This window comes from Neopsephotus bourkii, unplaced genomic scaffold (genome assembly GCF_033783945.1).
Source record: "Neopsephotus bourkii isolate Nb327-2 ecotype Australia unplaced genomic scaffold, CSIRO-AGI_Nbou_v1 NB_1615, whole genome shotgun sequence".
Classification (NCBI taxonomy): Eukaryota; Metazoa; Chordata; class Aves; order Psittaciformes; family Psittacidae; genus Neopsephotus; species Neopsephotus bourkii.
Window position 1 is genome coordinate 1264767 of NW_026902090.1, and position 27954 is coordinate 1292720.

Consider the following 27954-nt stretch of genomic DNA (forward strand, 5'->3'; position numbering starts at 1 on the left):
ATTTCATGCAAGTCAGAGCTGAATGCCACTAGTTTTTATACAGCTTTGAATGCATGTTGAATAGCTGATACCTTGGTTTATCAGGTTGGGAGAGTGTTGTTCATGGATACCAGAGTCAACTTACTTTATCTGGATGCATAACATAACAGCATAGGATGCTTGTGGCCTTATTTCTTGGCTTTTAAGGAGTTGCCACATTTTCTCTTCCTATGACTTTGTTATTATTATAGAAGTTAATTGTATAAGCCTATGGAACGTCAGGCCAATACCATCATTCTAGGACTGTAAAGCGATACATTGACATATCTTTCATGGTTATGAATTTTCATTAAGGTTGGAATGCCACTTTCATTATTCTGTTTTTAGATCAACAGTATCTGTAGCAGAAAAAAACGACCTGTAAAACTGTATTTGAAGACCATGCGAGAAATAGAATAAAAATTGAGAAGTGAACGTAAATAAGAAACATGTTTTGTGTGTGAGGTCCCAGAACCAGAAGCGGTTTGGCAGTGCGTATTACATCATGTAACGTCTGTTGGATGGGCTCAGGATCAGATGTCAAAGAACCCTGTCTCTGGTTTTGGTGGTGGCAGTGCATTCCATGGTAGGCTTTTATCTGTGCTGTTGCTTTTCAGGGGCAGGTATTTGACAACACTTCAGGGTGGCAGTGACCTTTGTGGTTGTCTCTTCTGTGAGTATTGCCAGTTGAACTTCACCTGTTTGGAAACAAAAGCAGCTCTTTTAAAGGTGGTTTCCAGTTTCTGTCAAAGGCAGAGTGTGGCAGCAGTGCTCATGTGTCCCTTCTTCCTCATTACTTTTTGTCTTACTGGCTGCTGGCTTGAGGCTGCTGAAGCCCAGAGGAACCTGACCACAGAAACATGGGGAGAGGTGAAGTGACTTGAGGGCTATGCTGTGTGCAAGGGGCAAACATCGAAGTTCCACAGTTGTACATCCACACAGTTTAACTGGGAGAAGCTCCTGAGACAGCTACAGCAAGTAGCTTCCTGTATGTATAAAGTTGACAGCCAGGCAGGAGGGCTGAGTCAGGGTTATGAAAAGCTGTGTTTTCCCAAGGTTAGCTCACAAGTGTTCATCCACGTGCTGCAGAAGAACAGGTTATGCAGTTCAAAAGCTGTACATGCCAACTGAGCAGGGAAACTGGCACTTGAGCTTCTCCTAATCCAGTATATGTGTGCTATGTTAAAATGATAGCTGTTCACAAATTCACCATGTGTTGCATGTAGTTATCTTTTGTTTCTTGAAGCCTATTTCACAAAGTTACAGCAGAAATGGCAGTGTCCATTGGCTTGTGTCAAACACAGGACTGGATTCTGTTGTTGCACCAGAAAGTCCCTCAAGAAAGGGAGTGGGAGGCAGAAGTGAGCTCTGTTGCCTGCCTCATGGGCCACTAGCCTGATGGCTGCAGAGAGCAACTACTGCAGAAGCAAACAAGCACACTTGTATAACCCTTGCTGAGCGACCACTTGTATTTTTGCCTTTTTCTGGCACCAGGTTTGGCTTTTCAAACCTCAACTGTGTTTTTCTTGAAGCAGCTGCGGTTGGAGCAGAGCAAATGGGTGGCTGTGGAGGTCTCCTATATAGTGGGAGCAGAGCCAGCTCCTGACAGTGTGGTTTGAGTTCATCGTTAGTGGGGTTAGTTTTAATTCAGCTGCTCCCCCACTGTACCCCTGCAGCACGGCCCAGGCTGCTTCCTTTTCAGCTTTGAAAGACCATCCCAGGCCTCTGCTCCCTGCGCTATGTCTTGAAGAAGGACCTTGCCTCTGTTCGGAGGCTCCTGCACCACAGTCCCTGGTGCCAGACTTCTGCTGTTGCCCTCACCCAGGCTTAGAGATGAGCAGATCCCTCTGGTATGCCCTGGCCTTGGTCCCTATTCCTGTTCTGGACCACTGCTCCCCTTCTTCAGGCTCTCAGCGTTCTTACAGCCCTTCCTCTATCCTCTCCCAGTGTCTGGGAAAGCTGGTGCCCTGGAGCCAGGATGGTGACCATGAAAAGGGCAGTAGATGGACAGCTGCTAGTAAGGGACACTCTTCCACTCTGCCATTTCCATAGCCAGCAGTGTGGTCAGAAAATACTTCGGCTGAAGGCCCAGGATGGGTTGTAAAAAGACGTGGTGGTGCCTTTTCATCTCCTGGGTGGCTGTTGGGCTGTTTACCCTCCTCACAAAGTTAAGACACTCCCCCTCACAAATACCCTCTCTCCTTCCACCATTCCCCCTCCTGCCTGTCCCCCAGAGAGTGAAGGGTGGCCAGTTAGCACGGAAAGTTATTAGGATCGCGCTGGGTTAATAACCGTTACGCTTTTATAGAAAGGAAATAAAACGCTATAGCAGCGGCATTCGGCGAATGGATGGAGCGACCCCTTCCATAAAGGGCATGGAGCGAGCCCTTCCATAAAGGACCCCTTCACCTTGTTGCCAGCGGGGTCCCCCTAGCAGGATGCCGGGCGAAGCTGCGTGCGGGACTCTTCGGTTTGGTCACCCTCGGGCAGGGGCCGGGCCGGGCCGGGCCATGCCGGGGCGGGGCGGCAAAAGCTATGACGGCTCAGCACGGCACGGCCCGGCTCGGCCCGCCCCTCTCTCATCGCTGCCCTGCCGCCTCATGGAGCTGCACGGCCCCGGCAGCGTCCTCTTCGGTGAGTGGGGATACGGGGAGGGGGTGGTAAGAAGGAGTTGGGGAGACGGGACGACATGTGAAGGATCATAGATGGGGGGGAGAGGTAATAGACCAGGTACGGGAGACACGCGGGGGGGAAGGTGTGAGAGATGGCGGGGAAAGAGACATGGAGGGGATGGGGGGTGGGAGAGACACGTTGGGGCAATAAATGGGGTCAGGAGAGAGACGGAGGAAGGGGGAAAAGGGGGGAGTAACGAGAGCGGCGCGGAGACGGGGAAACGCACGTGGGGAGGAATGGGGAGAGGGGGAAACACGCTGAGAGGGGGTAATAGGGACCCGGCAGGTCCCTGTTATAGAGAGACACGGGGGGGTGTAGAAACACGTGGCTCTGGAAAGACACGTAGAGCGCGTTGCTGAGCCTTGGAGGGTAAGGTCTCTGCTGGGGGAAGTGGGGGAACGGCCACGGCAGGACACTGGGACACGTAGGCACGTGTGTAAGGCCGGGGCATGGGGTGAGGGCCCCCAGCGCGCTCCCGTAGCTTGGCGAGCTGGGGCCGGGCCAGCGGGACACGTGTCCTGGGCCTGGGACGGAGCGGACACGTGGTGGGGGTCCTGGGCCGGTTTGAGGGGAGCCCTCTGGGGGCATTCATGGGTGTAGAAGGCTGCGAGCAATGGGGTGGGGGGAAGCCCCGGCTCTGGACGGCCTCTCCCGTGTCTGTGCTCCACGGGCATGGAGCCGCGTCCCTCCCCTCCGGGGCGGGTTTCGCCCGGGCAGGGCCACCCCGCGCACGAGGCCCTGCGCTGCGCACAGCCCAAAGCGTGCCCAGCCGCTTGGCTTGGGAATGTGGAACAGCACAGCACCCCCGAACCCCCCTTCTGAGTTTGGTCATTGCCCTGGGGATCTTGCGAGCACTGTAGGAGGGATGGGAAGAGGCCCTGCCTGGAGCTAATTCCTTTCCGTTTCAAATGCCGGGTCTGGTATGCAGGGCTCAGCTCTGTTTTTGCCTGGTCTGCTTCACGGCAGTGAATCATCCTGCAACACGCAAACTCACCCCGGGCACTCTGCCATTCCTTCCTCCACGTGGTCGCCTGAATCCTCATCCTAAGAACTAAGGACAAGATTTTGTATCTCCCTTGGTTTTGTAGCTGTTTGGAGGAGTATGTAATGAAATCCCCCTCAAAACGTGAGGGACTCCAGCTCCCTGCAGCCTGGTCCAGCACCCTCCCCTTGGGTTGATCCTCATCATGTCTAATGCTGTGTGTCTGCTCCCAGAGCAAATGTTCTGCTGAAGGTGGGGGGAGTTCAGCCTCCTTTCTGGCTGCTCCCATCATCCACAGCCATGTGCTCTGGTTTCTCTGCTCTCTGGAGGAGATGAGCCTTGCCCTGCCTGTGTTCAGTGGCCTTGGGTGCCCCTGGGTGGTGCTCATGGCATCCCCGTTATGGGACATGAGGTTTTGTCCCTGTGTGGTACTGAGCCAGGAGCATAGTTCATGGGAACATTTTATCCTGGAGACTGGAGGCTGCTCTTGAGGATGGGAAATCAAGTGGTTTATGGATGCCATGTGCATGGCCAGCTGAGGCTCAGCCTGGGTGCCTGTGCCTGGGGCTATGTGATGGCTGCTGTAGCTTTTCATATCTTCTCTTTCTAGGCTGTGAGCTGACTGCCAGTACCAAATCCTACACGTTTCAGGTGGACGATGAAGATGACTCTGAGCACATTTTGGCCCTGTCTGTGGTAAGAGAAATAAGAATTAATTATGCTTGTTCTCTCCCATAGTAACCCGCAGCCTCACACCCCCTTCCCAGGCTCATTCCACCACCCCTGGCTGGGCTGGACCAGGGGACTCCCTTTTCTCAGGTCCTTGCCCTGGCTGTGCTGAGGGCAGGACATGGGGCTGTGGTGCTTATCTGTTGTATGGAGGTGCTTAGGTAAAGCCAGTGGTGGCAGGAGGCTGCTCAGCAGAGGAATACTGTAGCTATGGTGTGAAGGAGTGTTTTTTCCTTGTCTTTGACCTTGCTGGAGCCTCTCATTAGAACATGCCCTCCCCACCAGCTGGCTTGTTGCTCTCCAAGCCCAGGTGGATTGAGGGGCTTCATCCCTGGCTCGCTCTGGAGGATGTTTTCCATCCTGGGATATGCTGTTGTGGATGAGATCAGCAGAAAATGCAGCTCACAAACCATCACTTGAGGTGGTTACAGGGTCCCAGCTGGGAAAGCCACAGAGCCACTCTGGAGGTGGTCAGGGGGACATTGCTTGGTGAGCTCTGTGCTCTCCCTGTTCTGTGGAGCAGTGCTCTCACACTATGGCAGCTGGGCTGGTAGTATTGGCTGACAGTTGCTTGTCCCATGGAGAGCCCCTGGGGGAGCAGTAGTAGTTGATGATCTCCATTTCCACCCAGGTCTGCCTCACAGACGGTGCCAAGGATGAGTGCAACGTGGTGGAGGTTGTGGGGCGAAACCATGAGAACCAGGAGATTGCTGTGCCGGTGGCAAATCTGAAGTTGTCATGCCAGCCCTTGGTAAGAGCTTGTTTTAAAGACTCGGGTTGTAAGGAACTGACCATGAGCTGGTCTGCAGCTCACAGGGAAATGCCCTGGGTCCCATGGGAGAGGTGCCATGCTGGAGACTACAGGATATTCTCCTTTTTAGCCTCTGCCCTTCACTCAGCTCCATCTCTGTCTCTTTGCAGCTCAGTCTGAACAACTTCGAGCTGCAGCCTCCAGTGACCTTTCGCCTGGCAGCAGGCTCTGGCCCAGTGCACCTCGCTGGCTGGCACAGGATAGGTGAGGACTCTGATGGGGAAAGGCTTTGGGGAAGCGAGGGGTAATGAAGGGCCCCCACCAGCATGAACACTGCCTGGGGAGCCCCTGGGGGATGTGCTCGATGCCTCCTTTGGGCTGGTTCCCCAGGGGCTGTCTCCATGCAGGGATCCCTTCCCTGCCATAAAGCCTGCATGGGAAAAGGGGTCTGGGTGACCAATGCTGCCCCCTTTTCAATGGCTATCTCTCACCTTTCCTGTCTGAGACCTCTCTCCAGCTGTGATACAGCTTCTCACCACAAGCTGCTGTTAGACCTGCTCCAGTGCTCTTTGGACAATTCTGTTCTTGGAGTGTTTTTGGGGGTCAGCTGCTCTTGCAAAGACATACATTGGTGTGTAACAGTTACTTGTGTGTTCCAGTGCACAGGGAAGATGTTTCCTTTGAGGAGGATGATGACCTGTCTGACGAGGAGGAGGATGACTTGTCTGACGAGGAGGAGCTTCCTCCTATCAAGCCAGCCAAGAAGTACAGGAGGAAGCAGTAACTTAAGACAAGGTGAGGGGCCAGGCAGCCTCAGGGGAAGGGTCTCAGTACCTGGTGTGGAAAGCATGGGTAGAAACTGGCCTGCTGCAGGAGGCTGCTGGTCTCAGTCTGGTTCTTCCTCTAGGTACTCACAGGGACTTCTCTCCCCGGATGACGTTTACCTCGGACACCTTTTGCCAGGACCTCAATGTTTGCTGCTTTGTTTTTACTTTCATTTTTTTGTGTTGGAACTTTTTGGGAAGCAGGGACTGCTCCCAGTACTGGGGTGTCTCCTTTCCCACAGCCCTGGGAGCTTGATCCCAAAACTGGAAAGATGCTGCTGGTATAATCTTTCTCCCCCATCCCTGCCTGGGAATCAGGGATGCAGGAGGTGATCCTTACCCTGTGCCTTTTTGCTGTCCTAGACCTCTGCTCTGTGCACTCCCTCCTGCTGGCTTTGGAATACCTGTCTTGGCCCTTTCCCCTTACAGCCAGTGGTGGAACAGGCACTTTTACTGATTCTAGTCTGTTTGCTGTTCTTTACTCACAATTTGATGGGGTTTATACAGTTGAAAATGTGAAACTGGGGCCCAGGCTGTGTCCTCAGTTGCAGTTATGGTGGGGTGGGAGCTCAGAGCCTGTCTGGGGTTTGGTGGGAGGCTCTGGGTCAATCTGCTTTGTAAAGAACTGTTTTTACGCTCTCAATAAAGGTCTTACACATCAAGCCTGGAGCAGGGTCACTGCTGGTTGGCAGGTTCCTCCCATCTGCACTGCAGTGGGAAATGCTCTTCTGTGCCCAGTCCCTCACCTTGCTTCCCTTGGCAATGCTGCAGAGCTCCCAGGACAGATCTGGGGGCTCCTCTGTCCCGCAGGAGCTCTGCACACTCGTGCTTCATGAGCCCAGCTCAGTGCAGCATCCAGGCTACCAAGGGAAGAGGCAGAGCTGCTGGTAGCTGTGTGGGGCAGGGACCAGCTCCACGTGTGCTCTCAGAGGTGACCAGCTTAGCAACACCCCCTTGGTTTGGGACACATGAGCCCTCGTGCTGGGCACTGGCATGGTAAAGTCCTCACTGTGTCGCTCTCAGTCAAGCAGTGTCCTGGGGATGGGTGACACCAGTGCCTGCAGGGCATGGGGCAGGTCTGAGCTCAGGCCTGTGCTGGGGCATTGTGTCCCCTACGTCTGGGTATCTGGAGGAGGGTTTCATCCTTTCTGTGCTTGAGTCAGGTGGGACCTCTCATCTTCCATCCTTATAACATGGGAGCCTATAAAGAAAGATGGGGAGAGACTTTTTAGCAAGGTCTGTTGCGATTGGCTGAGGGGTGATGATTTTGAACTAAAAAGGGACATTCAGGCTGGACCTGAGGAAGAAATACATTTACAATGGGGGTGGTAAAACACTGGCACAGGTTGCCCGGAGAGGTGGTGGACTCGCCATCCCTGGAGACGTTCAAGGCCATCCTGGATGTGCTTCTGGACAGCCTGATGTAGTTGAAGATGTCCCTGCTCGTTGCGGGGGGGTTGGACTAGATGACCTTTGAAGATCTGTTCCAAACAAAGCTGTTTTATGGTTCTATGGCTCTATGATCCCTGGTCCACGGGTTGATGCCTGTCTCAATCCTATATTGGCTATTGACCCCAAGAAGCATCATGTACTGTTCTGCCTTGCTGGCTCTGTCGGGACAGTGAGTTTCTCACCTGCATGGACTCCAGGGTGGATCCTCAGCTCAGGCTCTGTCCCCCATTGTGAGCTGGGCCAGTTCTCTCCTCTGGGGCTTAAGTAGCACCTCTCCACTTCCCCACTGTTCCCTTATGGACCCAAGCAGCCCTTGCCCAGCACGGGGGGAAGCTGTGCTGCCCCTTGCCGCAGAGGGATGTTGTTACCCCAGCCCCGAGGCGTGGGGCGCCGCTAGGTGGCAGGCGGGCAGCGCGGCGGGGGCTCAGCGATCCCGGCCTCTGTCCTCGCCTCTCCCTGCAATGCTAAGGGCACCTAGCACCGGTGCCGGGATGGAGCAGAGTGCCTGGGTCTGGCCCTGCGGGAAGGATGGGTGCTGCCTGGGAGAGCGCACATCCCCAGGGAAGTATTTGTTCTCCTGGGACAATAGGGTGCCTGGGGATGGTGGTCTGTGCACTGTTCGATCCCAGGCAAGTATCACTGTTTTGGGGCAGCTTAGGGGAAGCGGGGCAATTGAGCAGCCTTGCTGAGAGAAGAGATGAAGGAGTGCTCTGCCGAGGGATGGATGTGTGTTTGAGAGGTGCCGGCAGGGCACAGCACACCAGTGCCCTGCGCTGATGGTGCAGGAGGGGAGTTCAGGGTAGTTTCCCTGCCCACGGCGGTGGGGTTGGTGCTAACTGATCTGAAGGTCCTTTCCAGCCCTAACCATTGTGTGATTCTATGATTGTAGTGAACAGAGCTGTGGCTTTATCAGTGCTGCAATGGTGCCCAGCCCCTGCTAGGGCTGGCACACACACAACCCCGCGGATCTCCCTAACTGTGTGCACAGAAAGGGATCGGGGCTAATTCACCTGCTGGGCCTGGGTCCTGCTTGCTCTCAGTGGAGGAGCAGCTTGGCTCAGGGGAGATAAGAGCCAGTAGATCACCTTTAACAAAGTGCTCCTGGAAGGGTGGGCTGGGGAGCCCTGTGGGGAGGGAGTGGGCACAGCTTGGCCTGGCAATGGGGTATGGCTGCTTCATACAGGGTGGGAAAGGCAATACTGGGTAATGGGAAGGAGCATTTGATCTCTTAAAGAGTAGAAGGAGACAGTTTAAGGTGCTGGTTTCCATAGGGGCATCTAGGTAGCTGGGACAAGGTGCTGTGACAGGACAGGCAGACCTGCCAATGGGCAAAGGTGGCACCATAGGGGACATGGTGCTGGTGGCAGGAGGCATCAAGAGACCAGTCTTGTCCACCCCGCTGCAGGATCAGCCCAGCCTAAGGCCTTGCCATGGGTGCTGCTTGGACCCCAGCACTGCCACAGGCTGGTGGCAGGGGAGAGAGCACACCCCAGTCCCAGAGGGGGCAATGGCAGGCCCCTTTTGAAGTGACATGGGAGGATTTTCTCCCCCTTCCTCAGCAATGTCACAGCCTTGATGTGCTCAGGCTGGGGAGAGGGAGAGAAATGCTGAGATGGCAGGAGGCTGGGAGGGGGGATGCACTCACACACAGTGCTTAATGGGGAAGGATGGGATTACAGGGGTCACGCTAGGTGAGCAGCTTCCTTCGCGGAGCTGATGGTATCAAAGCAGGTGCCCCCGGCTGCAAATACCTTGGGCAAACAAACAGGGCTGTCTAAGAGCAGGTGAGCTCGGACATGGGCAGGCTGGGGGTGCTCAGGGATGGCAGGGGGCAGGAGGTTCTCTGTGCGTGGGGAGTGAAGCGTGGGGCTCGTGGTGTGAGGGCTGCCTTATTTGGCATAGGGTGTGGGCAACAGCTGTGTGTCTACATACATGTGTGGGCTCCACATGCTGGAAATACATATAAGGGTGCAGGACCCCTCGCTCTCCCATGGGCTGGTGGAGATGCTGGTACCCAGGCAGCCAAATGATGCACCAACCCAGGTGATGGCTCTGGGAGGTGGTTGGCTCTGAGCATCCCTCCTTTATGCTGCCTTCAGTGCTCTGCATGCTGACATTACCGGGCATGGATCCCTCCCTGCTCCAGCAGCAATGGGAACCCTGACCCTGTCTGGGCCATGCAGCAAAGAAACGTGGCTGTAGCATGGCTCATTTTGGAGGTCACCATGCATGAACACCACAGCCGTGCATCCACACTGCTGCACTCTCCATAGCCCTCCCAAACCACTCTGCTGTACCCAGTGAGAGGCTTGGGCTGCTCGCTGCAGGGTCTGGCCCAGGTACAAGCCCCACTGCACCAGGGTTTGGCTCGTAGAGGATGCTCTGGTTTCAGAGGTCAGGTTTGAGTTGCTTGCTTAGGAATGGCAGAGCAGGATGTGGAGCTGCTCTGCTGAGTGTGGCCAGGGAGAGGTTTTCCTTGTGATGCCCCAGCCATCCTGCCCCGACAGTTTTCTTGCTGGGTTTCAAATCTCCAAGGCTTGGAACACAGCCCCATGGCAGCTGAGAGAGCTGTAACCGTGCTGTAGGTGGGGCTGGTCCCCTGCTCCATGAGCTCCGTGTTGCCGCTTCCCACACTGAACTGGGGTGACACTGCCCCTGCCCGGCCTGCGGGGGAACAGTGAGACACCCCTGGGGGTGCAGCATCCCCATTGTCACAGGGTGCAGGGGCTCTGTGCGATGGGGCAGAAAGCTGTGGGGTGCATGGCACCTCCATGGCAGCGTAACCCAGGACAAAGTGTCCTGTTCTCTGTGGTGTTAGCTGATCCTGCTATCCCTGTCCTGCCCTGCCAGGCAGCAGGCACAGGTACCTCTGCTGTTGCCTCACCCCATCCTAAAGGTTAGGGCAGAGCTGAGCATTGCAGCCGAAAAAGGAAGCAGCAGTATCTGGAAGGGTTAGGCTGCTGATTAATTCCCATCTTTTTCCCATCGAGATGCCTTGTAGAGGGAAACACTTCTGGTACCCTGTGTGGGAGCAGCCCTATCTGATGGAGAAGCTGAAACTCAGATCCTGGCTCATCTCCTGCTTGCTGGTGCTCGTTCATGTGCTGGATCTTCCCCAGGGTGCCTTGGTGCTCATCCCACCGACTGCTCTGCAGGAGAAGAGGCAGCTCTTGGCTCCACAGTGGGTGCCAGTGGCTGATTTACCATGGCTGCTCCCAGCTGCACATCCCAACACCGGAGGTTGCTTATGGCCAGGCTGTGATAGCTGCTCAGTGTCCGCTTGCAGTGGGGACACGTGTCCCCAGCTTCACAGCACTTCCCAGAATACAAGGTGTGGGGTGCGTGTCTCCATGAAGGTGCTGCCGCAGCAGCTGTAGCTTGATGGTGTGTGGTTCAGGCACAGCAGGAGGTGTTGGAGGAGCACAGGGTGACACTGGAGCAGGGGTTGTGCCATGGTTTAAACTCACAGACACATAAAGCATGTGCTAGAAGTGAACATGGTTGGGATGTGATAGAGAGCCCTGTGCAAGGCAACAGGGTGAGGCCCCACCGCAGCCATCCCGCTCCATCCCTCCCGCATCCCTGGCACAGCCCCACATCAGGGTGGTGTCAGCAGTTCTGCTCCACCGCTGCAGCAGGGATGCATGGAGGTTCTGGCTTCCAGGTGCAAATCTGAATGCTCTGGGCTGGGCTGTCCCTGACACTGGCAGAATGGCTGCTGCTGGCCACACATCCCTGCCCCTGGTGCAGCTGGGGGACAGGGAGGCACATTGCTGCAGGGAGAGCAGGGACCTTGTGGTCCTCTGTTCCCAGCACCACCAGTGGCAGAGCCTTAGGCTGAATGGGCAGGATGTGGCCTCCGTGGTGTCCTTACTGGTGATGGCTCTGTAGAGGGGCTGTGGGACACCCATACTCCCTCCATGCCTCCTGTGCTCCTGACAGGCTCTTTGTGGGGTGGAGACCCCCAAGCTGCAGTGCACAAGGTTTTTGGGGCTGGATATGAATGGTTGTTGCTGGCAAGCAGAGCAGAGGATGAGGGGAGCATATGGAACAGGGTTGTTGCCTGTGCAGGTCTGCCCTGCTAGACCTGGTGATCAGTTCATGGGGGAAGGCAGCATGGTCTAGTGATGGAGCTGGGCCCCCAGGAGATGGGATTTTGGCTACTGAGGAAAAAGTGGGAGCAGAATCTTTGGAGGGCTCTTAACCCCCATCTGAACCCCTTGGGTGCTTGCTCCTGTGCCTAGGCTGGCTCCCTGCATCCCTGACCCATCCCTGTATACCCTGGAGAAGGTGTTAGCACCATGGTGGGAGCTTGGGCATCTTGTGCATGCCATGACTCTGATCCAGGATGGTGTGAAGTCCCCTACTACAGCTTGTGCCTGGGAGAAACAAGTTCCAGGCTGTCTGCAGTCTCTGGCTGTGGGTATGCCTGGGACCGCATGTTCCACACCTTCCCTAAACAGAGGTGTGCAGGGTGGCACGGAGACCAGCCATGGCCCTGGGCAGAGGAGCTGGAGAGGGGCACGGTCCCTGTGCCAGCCCAGCAAGGGGTGGGAGCTATAGGGCTGACAGGAGCAGGGGGCTGGGCTTGGGCAAGGGATACAGGGGGGTCCATAGGAATGGCCATCAAGGTGAGGGGCTGCAGTCAAGCAGGGGGAGCAGCAGGTGCCATGGGGAGCATGCCCACCTCACCACTTCCATGCGGTTCATCCTTGCTGGCCCTGCCACCTCCCCCTGTCCCCCCAGAGCCATGCGGGGTGTCGCAGGGGCTGGCTCCCTAGGGCCAGGGTCAGGAGGAGCTGCAGCTCTGCAGGGCTGGGATGTCAAAGGGGCCATAACCCTGGTGTTTTGCAAACTCCTGGGGTCAGCAGTTCAGCTGCCACTGACACAGGGGCCCGCAGACACACATGGGCATTTGGGGTGGATGCCGTAAGCAAACAAACGAAGGTAGAGTTACAGCTGAGGGACAGACCCCCCCCAGCCACTGCTGTTGGTTTTAGGCTTAACCACCCTCCCATCCCGCACACGGGGAACAGGAGTCCTCTCCTAAGAGAACCCGAGCCAAAGCCACATTGCCTGACCCAGCTCTGGATCTCTGCCTCAGATCCTCGTGGCCCTCAAGGAGCCTCTGAGCCTGTCCCACAGAAAGGACAGTGACCCCAGCACTGACTCCCAACATCCTGGGTGGCCTCCTCCCACCCAGCCTGGCTGTGACCCCCCTTCCCAGCTCCCCCTGATGGTGCATGGCTGGAGACCCTGGAGAGGGTGCTGCTGCTTGGGCTGGGGCCACAGTGCTGGGGAAGTTGTGCCAGTGGGGAATGCCTTGGGACCAGGTCTTGGAGATGCTGTTAGGTCACACATCCTCACTCACATGTCCGTGTGTCTCACCCCTTTCCCATGCACATGTGGCATGGCCATTCCTGCTCAGGTTGCTCATTCATTGACCCCCGTTAGATGCAGAGCAGACCAAGCTCAACCTTGGGTTTAAACAGTGCAGGGCTGGGGGTGCCACCTTCTCGCTGAGATGCTCCCACATCAACTGCCCTCACTGGGGGCCTTCAGGCTTTGTTTCTGGCTTGCCTAACTCAAGCCCTGCTGTGGGATTCAATGCAGAACCCTTCCCAAGCTGAGTGGCTGCAGAGGCATCCCCGTTCTCTCTCCACGTGGATGGATGCAGTCTGGTAGTGCATCTCCACAAGGCTCCTGGCCCTGCCAGGCTATGCCTGATCTTTACCTATGTACCTGGCTCACCTCCAAGCCTCTTTCATGCAGTGGATGTGGGTATCAGAGATGAAAAAACCCACTGATCTCATCAGAGCCAAACGTAGCCATGAGGCAGAGGCTTGATACCAATGGCAAATCTATCCGTGCATCCATGGACTGCCCTGGATGAACTTCTGCTCTTGTCTGGGACCAGGAGTGAAGCTGTTGTATGCTGAGCTGCCCAAGGATGCCCCTACCATACTGGTAGCCCTGCTGATGTGAGTGGTGAGCTCTCCTCAGAATCACCCAGCCTGGATGGAAAGCAGAGCCTAGATTGGACTCCTCTGATTGACAGGAGCATCACTGCCTGGGAAGGCAGCACGGGATCACTAGAGGGTGATGGAGCCAATATTGACACCAGCACTTCCAGGAGCTCAAGTTATGGAACCAAAGGGCCACGTATCAAGAAAGCTGCTGGGCAGGAGGAAGAGGAGGTGATGAAATGGTCTCCAAAGGACAGAGGAGGGAGCCCAGTTCCCTGAAACAAAGCTGTGGGAGCAGGCTGCTGCAGAGGGACCTAACAGGGCCGCATCACCCAGGTTTGTCCTGCACAGGGGTGGGCACAGCTCCAAGTGGCTGTGACCAGAACACAGGGGTAGCCTCCTGGCCTGGAGTTCCCACCGCCCACAGAACTGCTCCTAGTAATTGAATAGAGAGGAGAATTAATTGTGAGCGGGCTCTGTCTGCCCTCCCCGCTCCTCGTTTGCCCCGGGGCTGCCTTGGCGCTGTGGGTAGCGAAGACAAGGTCATTCCCATGTAACACATCCCGGTGGGGTTTGGCCAAGTTCCTTCCCTTCGGGAGGGGGGCAGGTTAATGGTGAGTGGTGGGATCGCCCCAGGCTGCTCTGTGCTGCTCAGCCATGGAGGAGCTGCTGTTGCCTCTGAAACGCCCCATTAATGCTGCGGTCCCTTTGTGAAGGATCAGCAGGCAGGGCTGGGGGTGCTGGGCCATGGGGCTGGGAAGGGTGAGGATGGAATGGGTTAGCATCCCTCTGGCTCTGCTGGGAAGCCTCCACATGGTTATTTTGGTGGGAGCAAAACCTGCCTTGTGGCCAAGCATCCTCCAGGCATGGCTGTAAAGTGCTACAGGATCCTGGTAATCGTGGCTCTCCATCCTATGGTGTTGGAGGGGAGGGAGATGCTTGGGTGCAGGACAGCGCTACCCGCGCTCTGGTGTCCTCTTCTTTGTGCTAACCCCAGCCCCATGCCAGCCACCCCACTGCCTACACTGCCTGTTCCCATTCAAAGGCAACTGCGCTGCAGTCTCCCGGAGCCGCGTGTGCCTGCAGAGGCAGATCTCGCCCTCCAGCAGGTTCAGTGTTGCAGTGTGTGAGTGCCGTTGCAGGTGCCGCTCTCCTCCATCAGTCAGGATTAGCGCTGTGGTCCTGTCTATGTCCCTGGCCTGGCAGGAGCAGGGAGCTGTGCCTGCCGGTCCTTCTCTGCGGGTGGCAGCAATGTCCTGGTTGCTCCTCCGGCTCATCATCTCCTCTAGTAAAAAGATGTTCAACCCAAATCTCCTGTGGGTGTTCTTCTGGCTCCTCCTCACCACCAATCCTTCCAGCCTCCTCTTGTGATACGAAGTCCCAGTTTGCCCTTGTCTCGACTCACCCACTTTGGATAGGTTGCCCCAAAGGTAGGGTTTGTGTTGCTTTCCTTGGCTTTGCCTTTCTGGAATTGATGCCAGTAGGGAGGTTTCATGCTGATGCTCAGGGAGGAGATGCTAACAGCTACACCTTGCTGGCTTTGACCTCTCATGGAGAGCAGGGGCTTGCATTGCCCTGCAGGAGGAGAGGACTGTCTGTGGACCACTTCTGACCTGGGCTGGGCCAGACAGGGATGATGCCATAGAAGAAGCAGGCTGGAAGCTGGAGCTGGGACCTGTCTGTGTCCTGCAGATGTGCAAACAGACATCCTGGGAGAGAGCAGGGATGGTGCTGGGGTGCTCCTGGGTGTGGGACGTGGTGCTGAGGGTCACAAGGAGAACGGGGAGAAGCCCCCATAGCACCCCTGCTCTCTCTCCAGCCTCTGCTGTCCAGTGACACAGGCAGCCCCCTCCAAGTCCTCACAATCGCTCTCCTGCTGTCTCCTCCATCCCCTCAAATCCTTTCCCAGTCTGGTCACTGCCTCACTGCAGTTTAGGCTGCTCCAGGAGCTGCCCCTATGGCTCCCAGCTGCCAGGAGGCTTTATGTGGGTGCAAGGGGGAAGTGGAGGTGTGGAAGTTTTGAGAGGAAGCCCGGACCCCCACCCGACTGGGACAGACCTCTCCATGTCCTGGTTCCTCTCTTAGCTCCTGCTTCTTGGTGTTGCAGCCCTGTGGCACCCTCAGCTTTATGGAAAAAGGGGTGAGAGGGCTGCAGTTCACATCTCTGGTGTTCGATGCTTCATCTGCAGCATTTAACATCCCCGAAGGATGTAAAATACATGAGCTATCCTCTGAGGGTAACACACTCCTGTGCCAGCCCCGCCTATCTGCCGAAGGAGGTAATGGAGCAGTGGAGCACCAGGGTGGGAACTGATGGGACCATGCTCCAGGGATCACAGCCTGATGGCTGCCTGGAGCTCTGGGAACACGGCAGGTCCCCAGGTCTTTCTGTCAGGAGGGGATTTCTCCCACCAGCTCCATAGCAGCTGGTCCCAGGAGTGCAGGGCTGGGGTTTCTCTGCTCTGCAGGAGGGACAAACCATCTAGCTTCAGCGCCTGGGGATGGAGGGGACCCTCACCCCACGGGCTTAGCTCCAATAGCCTGCTGACAGTCAAGCTGACATCCCTTGTGCTGCCTTGCACAGGAGAGAGGCTTTCCCAGAAAGGTTTGTTTTTTACTGAAGAAAACAAAAGGGGGGATGTTGTCATTTTGGGTGTAAACGTGGGTGACCCCGTGCTGGGTTGGGAAACACTGATGGAAGAAGGCAAACGTTTCTCTACACCCGACCTTCCTGCAAGGGAGCTGAGGCAGGAGCAGAGGTGGGATGAGCCCAGCAGCCGTGATGCTGCCATCACCAGCCTGCTTGTGCCTCTCCCTTGCCCAAAGGTGGGGTAGGATGGGAGCTGTGGAGGCTTCAGCTGTGGGCCGAGGAAGGCTGGCAGGAGCATCGTCTGTCATCCGCTGTCAGGAGAAGTGTGGCCGCCCCTGGGTGATCCCGCAGCAGCTTGATTACAGCCATGACTGGCACTTGAGCCTGTTTGCTGAGGGCAGGGGGCACGCGGTGCTGTCAGCTCGCTGCTGCCTCTGACCCCATACAGGGCACCATAAATCTCCCTGTTTAAGGCAGCCTGGGCTGTTCTGGACACGGTGGTGTTGAACACGGTGTGCAGTGTACAGGGTTATGTGCTCACCAGGGGTAAAGCAGGGGTTGCCGCTGGTGAGAAAGAGCAGCATCTGGAAAATAGACAGTACCTAAATACCTTTGGTTTTTCTATATAGAAAAGCAAGGATTGCCTGAATTTAGAGCATTGGGAATATCTAAGTACTGCCTGCTCTGGTTTTGCCTGGTTTTCCATAGGCATCCTGGAGAGGTGGATATGGGGACCCACGTCACCCATTCTGTGGCACATCAGCTGTTCCCACAGCCTGGCACAGAAGGTTTTTCTCCTGAGCATGTGCTGGACTGATGAGCTGTGTGCTTCCCATGGAAACCCGCTCCTGCTTCAGCTGAGCACCTTCAGTACCTATTCTCCCTGTTTCTGTGGTGCTCCCAAAGGCTTGGCCAGAGACTTCGTTTGACATGCAGGAAAACCCCTCAGAAACGTCCTGCCAGCCGTTTGCAGTGAGAGAAAGGAAAGGGAAATGCACAAGGGACAGATTTCGTGGGAGATTTTGTCCACAACAAGGCAGCTGCCTGCCCTGTGCTGTGCTAGCTCTGAGGATACTGATGCAGGGGCTAGTTTTCTCCTTGAGCCCTGTGGGGCCAGCCCAGGGATGGGGCAGTGCCCGGGCTCCGCTGCCTGCCTGCAGCACCCCCTGGCAGTGACAATCCTGTACAAGATCAGGTGAGACCCTCAGCAGCCCTGAGAGAACCATCCCGGGAGGTGACTGTAGGCAGTGTTTTGGGGTGAAACGCAGAGTGTGCAGTGGGCACGTGTCTGGGGCTGGCGGGTGCCAGAGCAAGGAGGAAAATGTGAGCTGTATGTCAGTGTGTGTGTGAGAGAGACAGAAATGTCCTGTGACTGCAGCTGGCATGTGCCTATGTGTGCTAGGTGAGGGGGGTATATCTGGGGGGTAAGGGAAAGCAAAGAGGAGCATGTATGTATGTGCTGGAGGGTGCAAAGTGCTGCATGTGTTTCGAGGGTCTGTGTTTGTGAGGGGTGTGAATGGGATGAAGAGGGCTGAATGGAAAAGGCTGGCTGTGCGCGCAGGGAAGGTCTGCACGGGTGTGCGTGTGAGGGCTGCGTGCATGCATGCGTGTGCAGGAGGGCTGCACGGGCGTGTGCAGGGCTGTGTGCGTGTGCGGCGGTGCAGCCCGCCGCTCTGTCACTCAGGCCGGCTGACAGGAGCTGCCTCTCCAGCGGCGGCAGATAGCGCTGATTGCTGATTCGAGGAAACAAAATAGCAATTGTAATTATGGGCTCTGATAAGATAAAGGAGGGCGCGGGGAGCGCGGGGACCGGCAGCGGGGCACGGTCGGCAAATTAGCAGCTGTCACTCAGCGCCGAGCAGGCGGCGCCGGCCCCGGCCAGGTACCGGCCCCGGGGGCCGCCCGCCGCAACCCCGCTGCAGCCCCCGCCCCGGTGCGCAACAGGTGGCGGGGCCAGGAGCGCCGGGGCTCGCCGGAACAATGCAGCCCTCGGCGGCCCTGCCCGGGCTGCGGGGCTGAGCCCCGTCCCGCCGCTGCTGCCGCCCGGCCCCATGGCCCCGCACCGCCGGCCCTAAGGGCTCTCGCCCGCCCCACCAGGTAAGCGCCAGGCGGGGATGCGCGGGAGGGGTCCCGCTGCCCGTTCCCCGCCCCGGCTGCGGTATTTGCTCAGCCTCGCTCCCCCTCGAAACTCCTCCATCCCCCCGGTAATCCTTTTAACGTCTGGCACGTCCCGGGAGGGCTCACCCGCTCGGTCCCAATCCACAACGCGCCCGCGGAGCAGCGAACCCACAGCGGGGGAACCGCGGTCCCGCCGCCCCTTTCTTCCCCTCCCTCCCAGCCCTTAAACCTCTCTTTACGGATGGAGAAACTGAGGCACGGGGCGGGGAGGCCGTCCCGCCGGCGGCTGGCCGCGAAGCCCGGCCCTTAGTGCCAGCCCCGAGCCCGGCGACACCTGGCCCGCCGCCCCTCCGCTCGGCAGGTACCGCCGGGCTGGGGCGGGGAGCGGGGCCGGCGGTCCGGACGGGCTTCCCCCTGCGGCAGCGGCGGCCGTCCCCCGGCCGCGCCCGCCCCGCCGTCGGGGCTGCGGGCCGGCCTCGCCGGCTCCCGGGGCGGCAGCGGGGCCGCGGAGCGGGGCGGGGGGCACCCCGCGGCGGGGGGCTGCCGGCCGTGCGCCCCGGGGGCTGGGCGGGCGGGCGGGCTGGCGGGGGCCTTACCCCTCTGTAGCAGCTTGTGCCCTCCTTTCCTCGGGGCGAGGACGCGCCGCAGGGCGAGAGGAGCCGAGGCAGAGCCGAGCTGCGCCGCGCCCCCCCGGGCGCTCCCCGCCGCCGCCGGGCCCCGGACTCCCGGCCCCGCACCGGAGCCGCGATGGACCCCTGCTCCTCGCTCTTCAGCTACGTGTGAGTACCGGCAGCCCCGGCCCTCCCGCCCCGGGCCCGCAGCCAACCCCCGGCTCCGGTTCACACCTCTCTACTGCTTTCTCTCTTCCCCCTCCCAGGTTAATGCACTTGTTCGTCCTCTGCTTGCAAGCCCAGGTAAGTGCCCGCCGGGCAGCCCGGCTTTGTTCGCCTCCCGGGGATGGAGGGTGCCCCGCCGCTGCCGCCGAGCGCCCCGGGCTCGGCAGGGAGGGACGGAGGGAGGGAAGGAAGAGGAACGGTTGAAAACCCAAGAGACAAAAGTGGCCCGGCTGTAAAAAGCCGAGGCCGAGGGGGGAACCCCCGAGACACAAAATAAGGTGCAGAGGACTCGGGCTGCGAGGCAGAGAGCACCCGGGGGTTCGAGGAATTGCGCAGGGTTATTTTTAAGCAGATTTAGGTCTCGGCCGCTCCAGCTTTAAATGGCACTGTGGATGCTCCCGTTCCTCTTGTCTGTTGTGGCATTTTTCTCCTGCGCTGCTTCATCCCAAAAGTAAAGAGTAGTTAAAAAGGGGGAAAAGAAACCCCACCAAAACCTCACTACAAGGCTCAGGTTCTGATCCATCTTAAAATTGTCAGACCTCAGCATCGCTGGTGTGTATCGCCAGAGACACGAGCGTCATGAATAGATTAAACAGCCCGGGCAGAGCTTGTATGACACCAGCATACCCGTCACTGGGAGCAGTGCGCCTTCAAACCGGGGTGAAGTCCCCCTTCCCCCGAGATCACAGGTGCAGAAGCTTTGTTTAAAATGCCCTTTAAGCTGCTTCTTTTTATTTTCCTGGAAGCTCGGGGGAAAAGAAATTATCAAGTTTCCAGCCGCAAAGCGAAGGGAACGAAGCGCTGGGAGTGAGCAGTTGTATAAAAACATAGCTGTAATATTTTGGAGTATGAGATGGAGCCCAAATAGCAGCATGGCTAATGATCTCTCCTCCACATGGTACCCTCATCAGAGCCGGGGAGAGAATCCTGCTGCATTATCCAAAACCCGGCTATAGGAAACACACATGCACAGGCAGAAGCGGAGGCAGAGAGATGACATTGTCAAGGGGAGATATCTCTATAAAGCCAGCTTTGGGAGAGCACCGGCTTTTGCTTTTATTGGGTTTTTCTGTTGTTGTTGTTTAAGACGGGAGGAAACCTTCCCATTTGACGTGGGGGTGGCAGGGGGTAGTCCCAGCCTTCTGATGTTGAAAGGAGCTATCTCCTAACATTTGCTCAGAATACATCTTTATAAATGTCAGGGAGCAGCGAAACTTTCCAGACTTAAAAGAAGGATTTGGGACGAGGAGGGGAAAAAGACTTCTGTGCAAGCTCGTGAGCCGGAGCTGAGGGGGGAGCAGGTTTGGCTGCTCATGAAAAGCATTTTAAAGCCCAGGAGCAGCAGTGTCGGGTCTGGAGGGGTTGGACTCGGAGCTAATGGGTTTGGTGTGCCAGGGCTGGGGATAACCCTGCTGCTGGCACCAAGCAGCTGACTGTGGATAGGGCATGTGTTTGCATGGGTAGCATGTTGGTATCCTTAGGTTATTATGCCACGAAATACCTGGGCAGGGGCATGGTTTTCCTGTAATTGTTATAACTTGTAGCTCTACCTTCTCTGTATATAAGGAGTTTAATAAGTGGGGTGTTTGGGACCAAATAAAGAGCCTGGGACCCAGAGGAAAGATAGCTTTTTGAAACTGATGGGGCAGAGGCTGGGGTACGTATCTGGGGCAGCTGAGCAGCAGTACACTCCTGCAGAGGCAAGATGTATGGAATGAACATTCCGGCCCCTTGAGGATGGCAGCCCAGTGCCACCCTGCTTGCCCCCTCTGGATCCCTTCCAGCCCCAAGCTTTGATGCCCATCTTGGGTACCCCAGTGCCAGCTGGCACCCACCAAGCCCTGCCATGCTCCCAGGTCACTTGCATCCTACTACTTAAGGCACGTCTGTAGTGGGCACAGCTCTGTAAAGGGCTCTTGCTGCTGTGTCCAGAGCTTAACGCTCCTTCTCTCTGGGAGGCTTTGCTGGTGCAGGTAGCACTGTGGTCCCGGCTTCGTGCCTCCCTGCAAAGCCCGGCTGGAGGCCGGCAATCTCGGCTCAGCCCATTTGCCCCTCTGAGGAGTAGAGATTATAATGGTGTGTTGTATATTTTTTAATTTCCTAAAGGTAACTGTTCAGTCCCCACCTAATTTTACACAGCATGTGAGGGAGCAGAGCCTGGTGACGGACCAGCTCAGCCGGCGGCTCGTCCGTACCTACCAGCTGTACAGCCGGACCAGCGGGAAACATGTGCAGATCTTGGACAACAAGAAAATCAATGCAATGGCAGAGGATGGGGATGTGCACGGTAAGGACTCGCAATGGGGGCGGGCAGGGGAGGTGTTCACAGCCCAGCGTGGCGATTGATGATTTCCGTCCTGTTTGTTAGCCAGAAATCATTAAAATCGTTCAGCTTGTGGGGGCTTGTAAAGGGAGAACATAGGGGTCAGCGATCAGCTGCTCTGTGATTCAAGGTGAGGGCAGGTTCTCTGTGCTGAAGGAGGGGACCGGTGTCGGCGAGATGGGTTTTTGCTCCTTTCTTTTCCATTCTTGTTTTGCACCTGACTCAGGGCTCAGGGCTGTGGTGTGATGAGCAGCATCAGTCATTTCATTCCCAGACCGGGAATCTCTGAGACTTCCTTTTGGAAAAGAAATAGAAAGGAAAGTTGAAAAAGAAAAGGCAGGGGGGGAAGGATGTGCAGTTGCTTTGGAAGCCTTCCAGAATTGTCCAAAGTGGCATCATTTTCCCAATGTGTCCCCTCCATCTTTCCCTTCTCAAAACAAATTCCAAGCAGAGGGTCATCGAGGCAGTTGGCTGTGGGTGATGATGCTGTGGAGACAAACCAGAGGGACTCTGCAAGCACAAAAGCCTGTCTTATGCCATGGCCCTGGCACCCACTCCCCAAAATCTCCACCAGCCCTGGGGCAGGGAGACCGATCCCTCTGCTGGGGACACTCGAAGCCCAAATACTTTGGTAGCATGTGCTAATGACACATTGGGATGGTCAAAGGCTGCATTGGGGTCAGCGGGGCCAGAGAGCTGTTGGGCAGGCTGTGGGAGGCCTGATCCTGCACCTGGATCAGTGCACTATGTCGCACTCGTGTGTGTCCTATGTAGGAATCGGGACTGTTTTTCTTCGGTATTAGCTGCAATTTCCCTTTCTTGCTTGGGGAGATCACTAGAAACACTTTTCTTCCTTCCTCTTCTGTTTTTTTGTGGGTGTTTTCTTTTGCTTTGCTGAAAATGTCACACTGATGCGAGCAGTGCAAGCGCAGTGTCTGTACGGTATTCCATACATTCAGCGTTAATCTTCCAAATGAATTATTCCCACCCTGGAGCAGCTCTGGCTTGGAAGGGCATTAGCTAATTTCCCAAGCAAAAAGAAAATCCCATCTTGTTTTAGATCTATAATGCTTGGATTTTAAAAAGCTGTTAGTGCATATTTAAGTAACGACCAGGTTTAAATAAGGCCAGGAGGAGGGGACTGGTGGTGGCTTGAAAAACTCTATTAAAACGTAATAAAGAGAGGTTAAGCATTTGAAGAGCTGAGGAGGAAAATGAAGACTGATCTAAACCAGAAAGAGAACAAGCAGTTTTTCAGATGTAAAGTTTTAAAGGAGTTGCAAGTCTGTAAATGTTAAAATAGAGGTTCAGGATTGTTCTATATGAATCTCTAGGGAGGCCCCCATGTCTGGAAGAACTATTAAAACGCTTCTTACTTTCACCTTTTTTAACATTTCCTGAATACTTTCTCCTCTTCACAGTCCAGTTGGGGGATCAAGTGTGTCTCGCTGCATTTTTTCAGTATTTACGTAGCCACTTTCCCTTCAAAGTTTGAGCATGAAACATAATTTTACTGGGATAAATCTGTCACTTAAGGGGAAGAATAGAATTGAAAATGTTCAGCTCCCTACCCCCCCCCCAAAATAAATGAATAAAATAATAAGAAAACTGCCCCAAAATGTTATTTAGAAATGCACTTCTGCAGCAGAACCCCCTCCCTGAGCCCTTCCTTCTGCTTTTTTTATCTCATTTTTGGGGGTGGGCGTGTAAAAGGGCTTGATTTATTTTTGCAGATGACCCCTTTCCCCACACTGACATTTTTACAGCCGACTTAACATGGAGCCCGGTGTTCTCTGTTATCTGTCTTAATTGTCAATATTTGATTGACTTTTTTAATTCTAAGGGTAGGTGGGCAGCCGGTGCAGCCCAGCTCATCCCTCCTGGGCTGTGCTTGCCACCGAGCCAGCCACCACTGGCCACAGCATGGACTGAATCCCTGTGAGTGGCTGGGAATGCTGGCACAGGTCCCTGCTGACTTGCTGGTTTCATCTGCACCCCAGCTTTTCTGCTGGCTGGGGATGGGATTTGCAGGGTTCATGGGTTGCCTGCATGAGTCTAGGGGTGCAGGTCCCTGAGGACAGGTTGTCCTTGTCCTCCATGGCTGGTAGTGACAGAACATGCTGGCTGAGCTCGTGCAGGGCAGCAAACCCGGCTGGGGGTTGTAAATCACAGCTGCTCTTTGAAGAGGGGAAAAAGGAGGAAAAAAAAAAAGAAAAAGGCCAAAAGAGATGGGATGTGCATCTTTAAAGGAGGGTTTTGTGCTCACTGGGGCCTCCCTGCTCCCTCCCACCCTCCTCTGTCCCTCCCTCCTCACTCTTTCTGTCTCGGAGAGAAAAATCAATTCTCCTCAAACCTTTTACTGCCTCCGTGATCAATTCCCCCCCCCCCCCTTTTCCCCAATATAGATAAATAGGGGGTCACTGTCTCAGTGCTGTGTTTACAGAGCACTGCAGCTCCCGTGGTTGGTTCTGGGGACGCTGGGTGCGTGCCAGGATCTGGGTGTTGGTGCTGGTGTGGCACAGCCTAGAGTTAGCTCTTCCTAAATGTCTCAGTTCTGGGTCCAGTCTGTGCCTGCCTGGGGGCTCTGGGCACAGGGCAGTTTGGGGATGAGAGATGCTGAAGTGTGGCATTGGCAAGGAAGGAGTGTGGGAAGAGGGTGCCTGCATGTGCATTGAGCCTGGCTTGCCCAGCAGCACCAAGTCAGTTGGCCCCAGCAAATTTTAGAATGCCTTTTCCATTGCTCAGCTCGTGCTATTGCTTTGTGCTATTGACCTCGGCAGTGCCCGTGACATGAAGAGTGCAGTATCAGGGCATCATAGAGACAGAGAGAATTCAGTTTGCTTCTCTCCGAGTGTGATTTAGGCTCATTTTAGCTTGTGTGTGTGCCCACAGCCACATTCTACCATTCAAAGCATCCTCCTGCAAAGCCACCTGCTCCAGAGCCACATTGCTGCCCTCACTGGGGCTCTCCAGTGGCTGAGCATTCTGGGGTAGAGATGTGCAAGTCATGGCAGACCACAGTCCTGAGGAACCAAGCAGTCTTCGTGCAGAGATTGAGAATGAGAAATAAGGCATCAGTGAGCTTATTCCCATAATAAGGCCATAGACTTGGAAGCTCTGTAGGCTGTGCTCTGATTTCCTTGCCAAATTTCACTTGTGGCACACTAACAGCCTATGGCTGATGCTGGGCAAGAGGTGATGGTGTTGAGCTAGAACAATCCTGTCTGGCTTTTCAGGGCCATCAGTAAATCTTGGATGCTTGGCACAGCCCTTTTGAAGTGTGAACGGGTAGCCTCCATCCTCACTGGGGCTTGCCCTGGGAAGAGGAGCTGGCTCTGGGGACAGCAGCTGCAGGGCTGGAGAGAAGGATGTCCTGTCCCCATCCTCCCCCTTCCCTGGGGATGGATGGGCTTCGGGGCTCGGGTTCCCAGGGCGAAGGCAGGGAGGGAAGGTGACAGGTCTATTTATAGGCAGCCCATCGACCCGGCGATTTGCATAGCTCCTTCGGAAGTCGATCGATGCCTCCATTAAAAAATGAGACCGAATCAATACGCCCTCTCGACTCGTGCAAAGGTGAAAGGCATTAAAAGGATGGCCGTACCCTTCACGCCTCCCCTGCCAGCTGCAAAGTCACTGCTCCTCCTGCAGCCCTGCCCCGGCAGGGAGACATGGAGCGGTGTCCCCTGGGCTGGGGACAGCTGGCAGCATGCTGTGCTTTTCCAGGGGGTGCCTGCCTCCTTGCTGCCTTGCTTTGCAGCGCAGCTGCCTTGCTCTCCACTGGCTGCTGTGTGCCCTGCCTCCCTTCTGTGACATCTTTGTGCCACCCGAGCCACTGAGCCCTATAGAGTGAGGCAAGGCAGAGCCATTCCCTCTCCAGCAAGGATCAGGGTGCAAAGGGATGTGACCAAGGTCATGCAGGGACACAGTGGCAGGGTAGAGGGGTTGAGGCTGGCTCTTTACCTTGTGCTCTGATTTTAGGGTTCTCTCTGACACAGTCACCAGAGAACATGGGTCCATAGTGCCCCGTGTCGGGACACAACACTGGGGTCTCCATCCCTGTGCCTGCCCCATCCCAGAGCCCCTCTGATATCTCTCTCTCTTTCATCCCACTGCTCTCCCCAGCCAAGCTCATCGTGGAGACAGACACTTTTGGGAGCCGCGTGCGCATCAAGGGGGCAGCCACAGGGTTCTACATCTGCATGAACAAGAAGGGGAAGCTGATTGGCAAGGTACGGTCCTGGGCTTGAGGGCAAGCTGGGGAAGTGCTATGGGCACTGAGAAAGTGTTGCTGGGAGAGGAGCTCTTACTGGATACAGAGCCTGTCCATGGGGATGGGGAGGTGAGATGGGGGTGCAGGGAGCTCAGCCAGAGCACCCATTTGGAGGGCAGAGCATGAGCTGTCCTGCAGCCTAGGCAGCAGGAGGGAAGGGCAGGAGTGAGTGAGGAGGACGGGTGCTGTGTGGGGAGCATTCCTTGGATCTCCCCTAACAAATAGGCGGATTGCTGGGCTATTCTCCCTGATTACATAGTACAAGTGCCAGGAATGTTAAGATGCTCTGTGGGGCTGGCCCCAAAGCCGGGTGGTTAGTCACGCTCCCTCTGAGCCTCCATGCACCCTCCTCAGGAGCAGAAGGGGCTGGATGTGTAGCATCTTACTGGGACAGCGATTATCTGGGAGGTTTTTCCATGGCAGCTCCTTTCCTGATATTGGTTGACTCAGGTTCCCTCCCTGGTTTTGCTGATGCCTGTAATGGGGAGGAACTCACCCCCCAAATGCTTTTGTGCTCCCTGCCACCTGCATCTATGGGCATCATCCTCATGGACCACACATCACTTCTCCAGGCCCTGGATGCCCCTCCCATATTGAAGACTGCAGAGGGGTTAGGATGGGTGGGTGAATAGCCACTGAGATGTAGGCTTTGCTTATGGTCGTGCTGGCAAGGGAATCAAGACCCTGGCATGGATGGGGACAGGATAGGAGTGGGCAAAAGTTCCACTGTATAGGTGCAGTGGAAGTGAAAGCTGGGAGAAGCTGTGTTTGGGCTTGCAGCCCAGTGCTGGCATCATGATGGGGATGCGAGCCGCAGTGAGCAGCATGCCTGCTTCCTGCAGTTTTCTAAGGAAAAGCAGATTCTGGGCAATAGTGCCTTTTAGAAGTGGTGGGGAAAGTGAGCCGTTGGCTGCCCACCAGAACTGCAAACCTTGCTACCACAATGGTCAGTCCAGCTTGAGGGCGAAAGAAACCCCTCTGGCCAAGCACCCATTGCTCAAATATCCCCCTCTGTCCCCTCCTCAGAGCAATGGCAAAGGCAAGGACTGTGTCTTCACGGAGATCGTCCTGGAGAACAACTACACGGCGCTGCAGAACGCCAAGTACGAGGGCTGGTACATGGCCTTCACCCGCAAGGGCCGCCCGCGCAAGGGCTCCAAGACCCGGCAGCACCAGCGGGAGGTGCATTTCATGAAGAGGCTTCCCAAAGGCCACCAGACCACGGAGCCCCACAGGCGCTTTGAGTTCCTCAACTACCCCTTCAACCGGAGAAGTAAAAGGACTAGAAACTCCAGCTCCAGGGCAGGCCCTTGATGTGCGTGCCTCTGCACCTCTCCTGGAGGACTCTCCTCTGAGCTTGGTGGACTATATTATATGTAGAGACTTTCCCATATGGGTATTAAAAAAAAACCCAAAAAAACCCCAAAAAAAAAAGGGGGAGGGGGGAGGATAACAGATTACCTGCTCTAGTGGTTGATAACTTGGGGGGTGGGGGTTTGGTTTTTACAAAAAAAAGAAAAAACAACAAAAAAAGGCAAAAAAAATGAGAGTCTCTATTTTTGTACTCCAGCTTTAAAAGGAAACGAAACATTCAAAGACTGGTGAAGGGGGAAGAGCCCTTCACTTAGATATGTTCTAGTCTGTTTGGGGTCATGCTTTATTTTGTAATGTTTTTTTGTTTGTTTTGTAGCTCTAGAGGGGAAAAATAACACCGTTTAAAATGAACAAGAAAACCTGGAAATGCAAATCTGGGAGCAATGTCCTACTTAAATGAACTGGACTAACGCTTACTGGGTGAGCTGGAGCAGCTGGAAAGCAGTTGAGGGGAAGGGATTTATGTCAGAAGAGGTTGGAGGCTTCCCAGGTGGGTTTTGCAGCCTGGGTGATGTGCGGGCACTGCCTGTGGGGGCCAGCTACAATGCCCCAGGGTGAGGACCACTGGATGCTTTCCTTCCTTAGATGCGCCTCCTTCTTCAGCTGAGCGAGGGGTTGCTGGAAGCCAATGGCATCCTTCCAAAGACGTTGTGGGCTTCACAACTCCCAACTTGTTTTTTCTCAGGAGGCCACGGGGTGATGGATGCCCCAGAGAAAGTCCTGAACCGACTTGGTACCTCTGACCCACGAGAGCATCTTTGGTACTTGATTTGTTTTAAACTACTAAGGTGAGGCAGTAGCTGATGGCTGCCGTAGAGTGGGCTGGTAACCGGTATTTTCTTTTTTCCGTGTGGAAAACGTGAACAACTCACCCAAAATTGATATTTTTTTTCCTGTCTATATATTTTTTTTTAATCAGATGGAAGTTTTCATCCATAAAATTAAAAGTTTACAAATTACCATGGAACCACTTCAGGCTGGTTTTGTTGTAACATTGTTTGTGGTTGGCGCTTCCATTGTCAACCATCTCTTCCAGGTTTGCTCTTCA

At 55.6% G+C, this 27954-nt stretch overlaps 2 protein-coding genes across 2 annotated transcripts; both read left to right on the forward strand.

The window, feature by feature from the left end:
• Nucleotides 1-2424: 2424 nt before the first annotated feature.
• On the forward strand, nucleotides 2425-6639 carry NPM3 (nucleophosmin/nucleoplasmin 3). The gene is made up of 6 exons (XM_061372507.1): nucleotides 2425-2652; nucleotides 4284-4369; nucleotides 5034-5153; nucleotides 5324-5417; nucleotides 5813-5948; nucleotides 6061-6639. The coding sequence occupies exons 1-5, from the start codon at nucleotides 2457-2459 to the stop codon at nucleotides 5935-5937; spliced, it is 621 nt and encodes a 206-aa protein (XP_061228491.1). The 5' UTR covers nucleotides 2425-2456; the 3' UTR covers nucleotides 5938-5948; nucleotides 6061-6639.
• Nucleotides 6640-17577: 10938 nt separating this feature from the next.
• Nucleotides 17578-26933, forward strand: FGF8 (fibroblast growth factor 8). The gene is made up of 6 exons (XM_061372378.1): nucleotides 17578-18082; nucleotides 18740-18882; nucleotides 18981-19017; nucleotides 21046-21226; nucleotides 25385-25491; nucleotides 26559-26933. The coding sequence occupies exons 2-6, from the start codon at nucleotides 18851-18853 to the stop codon at nucleotides 26844-26846; spliced, it is 645 nt and encodes a 214-aa protein (XP_061228362.1). The 5' UTR covers nucleotides 17578-18082; nucleotides 18740-18850; the 3' UTR covers nucleotides 26847-26933.
• The last annotated feature ends 1021 nt before the right edge of the window (nucleotides 26934-27954 follow it).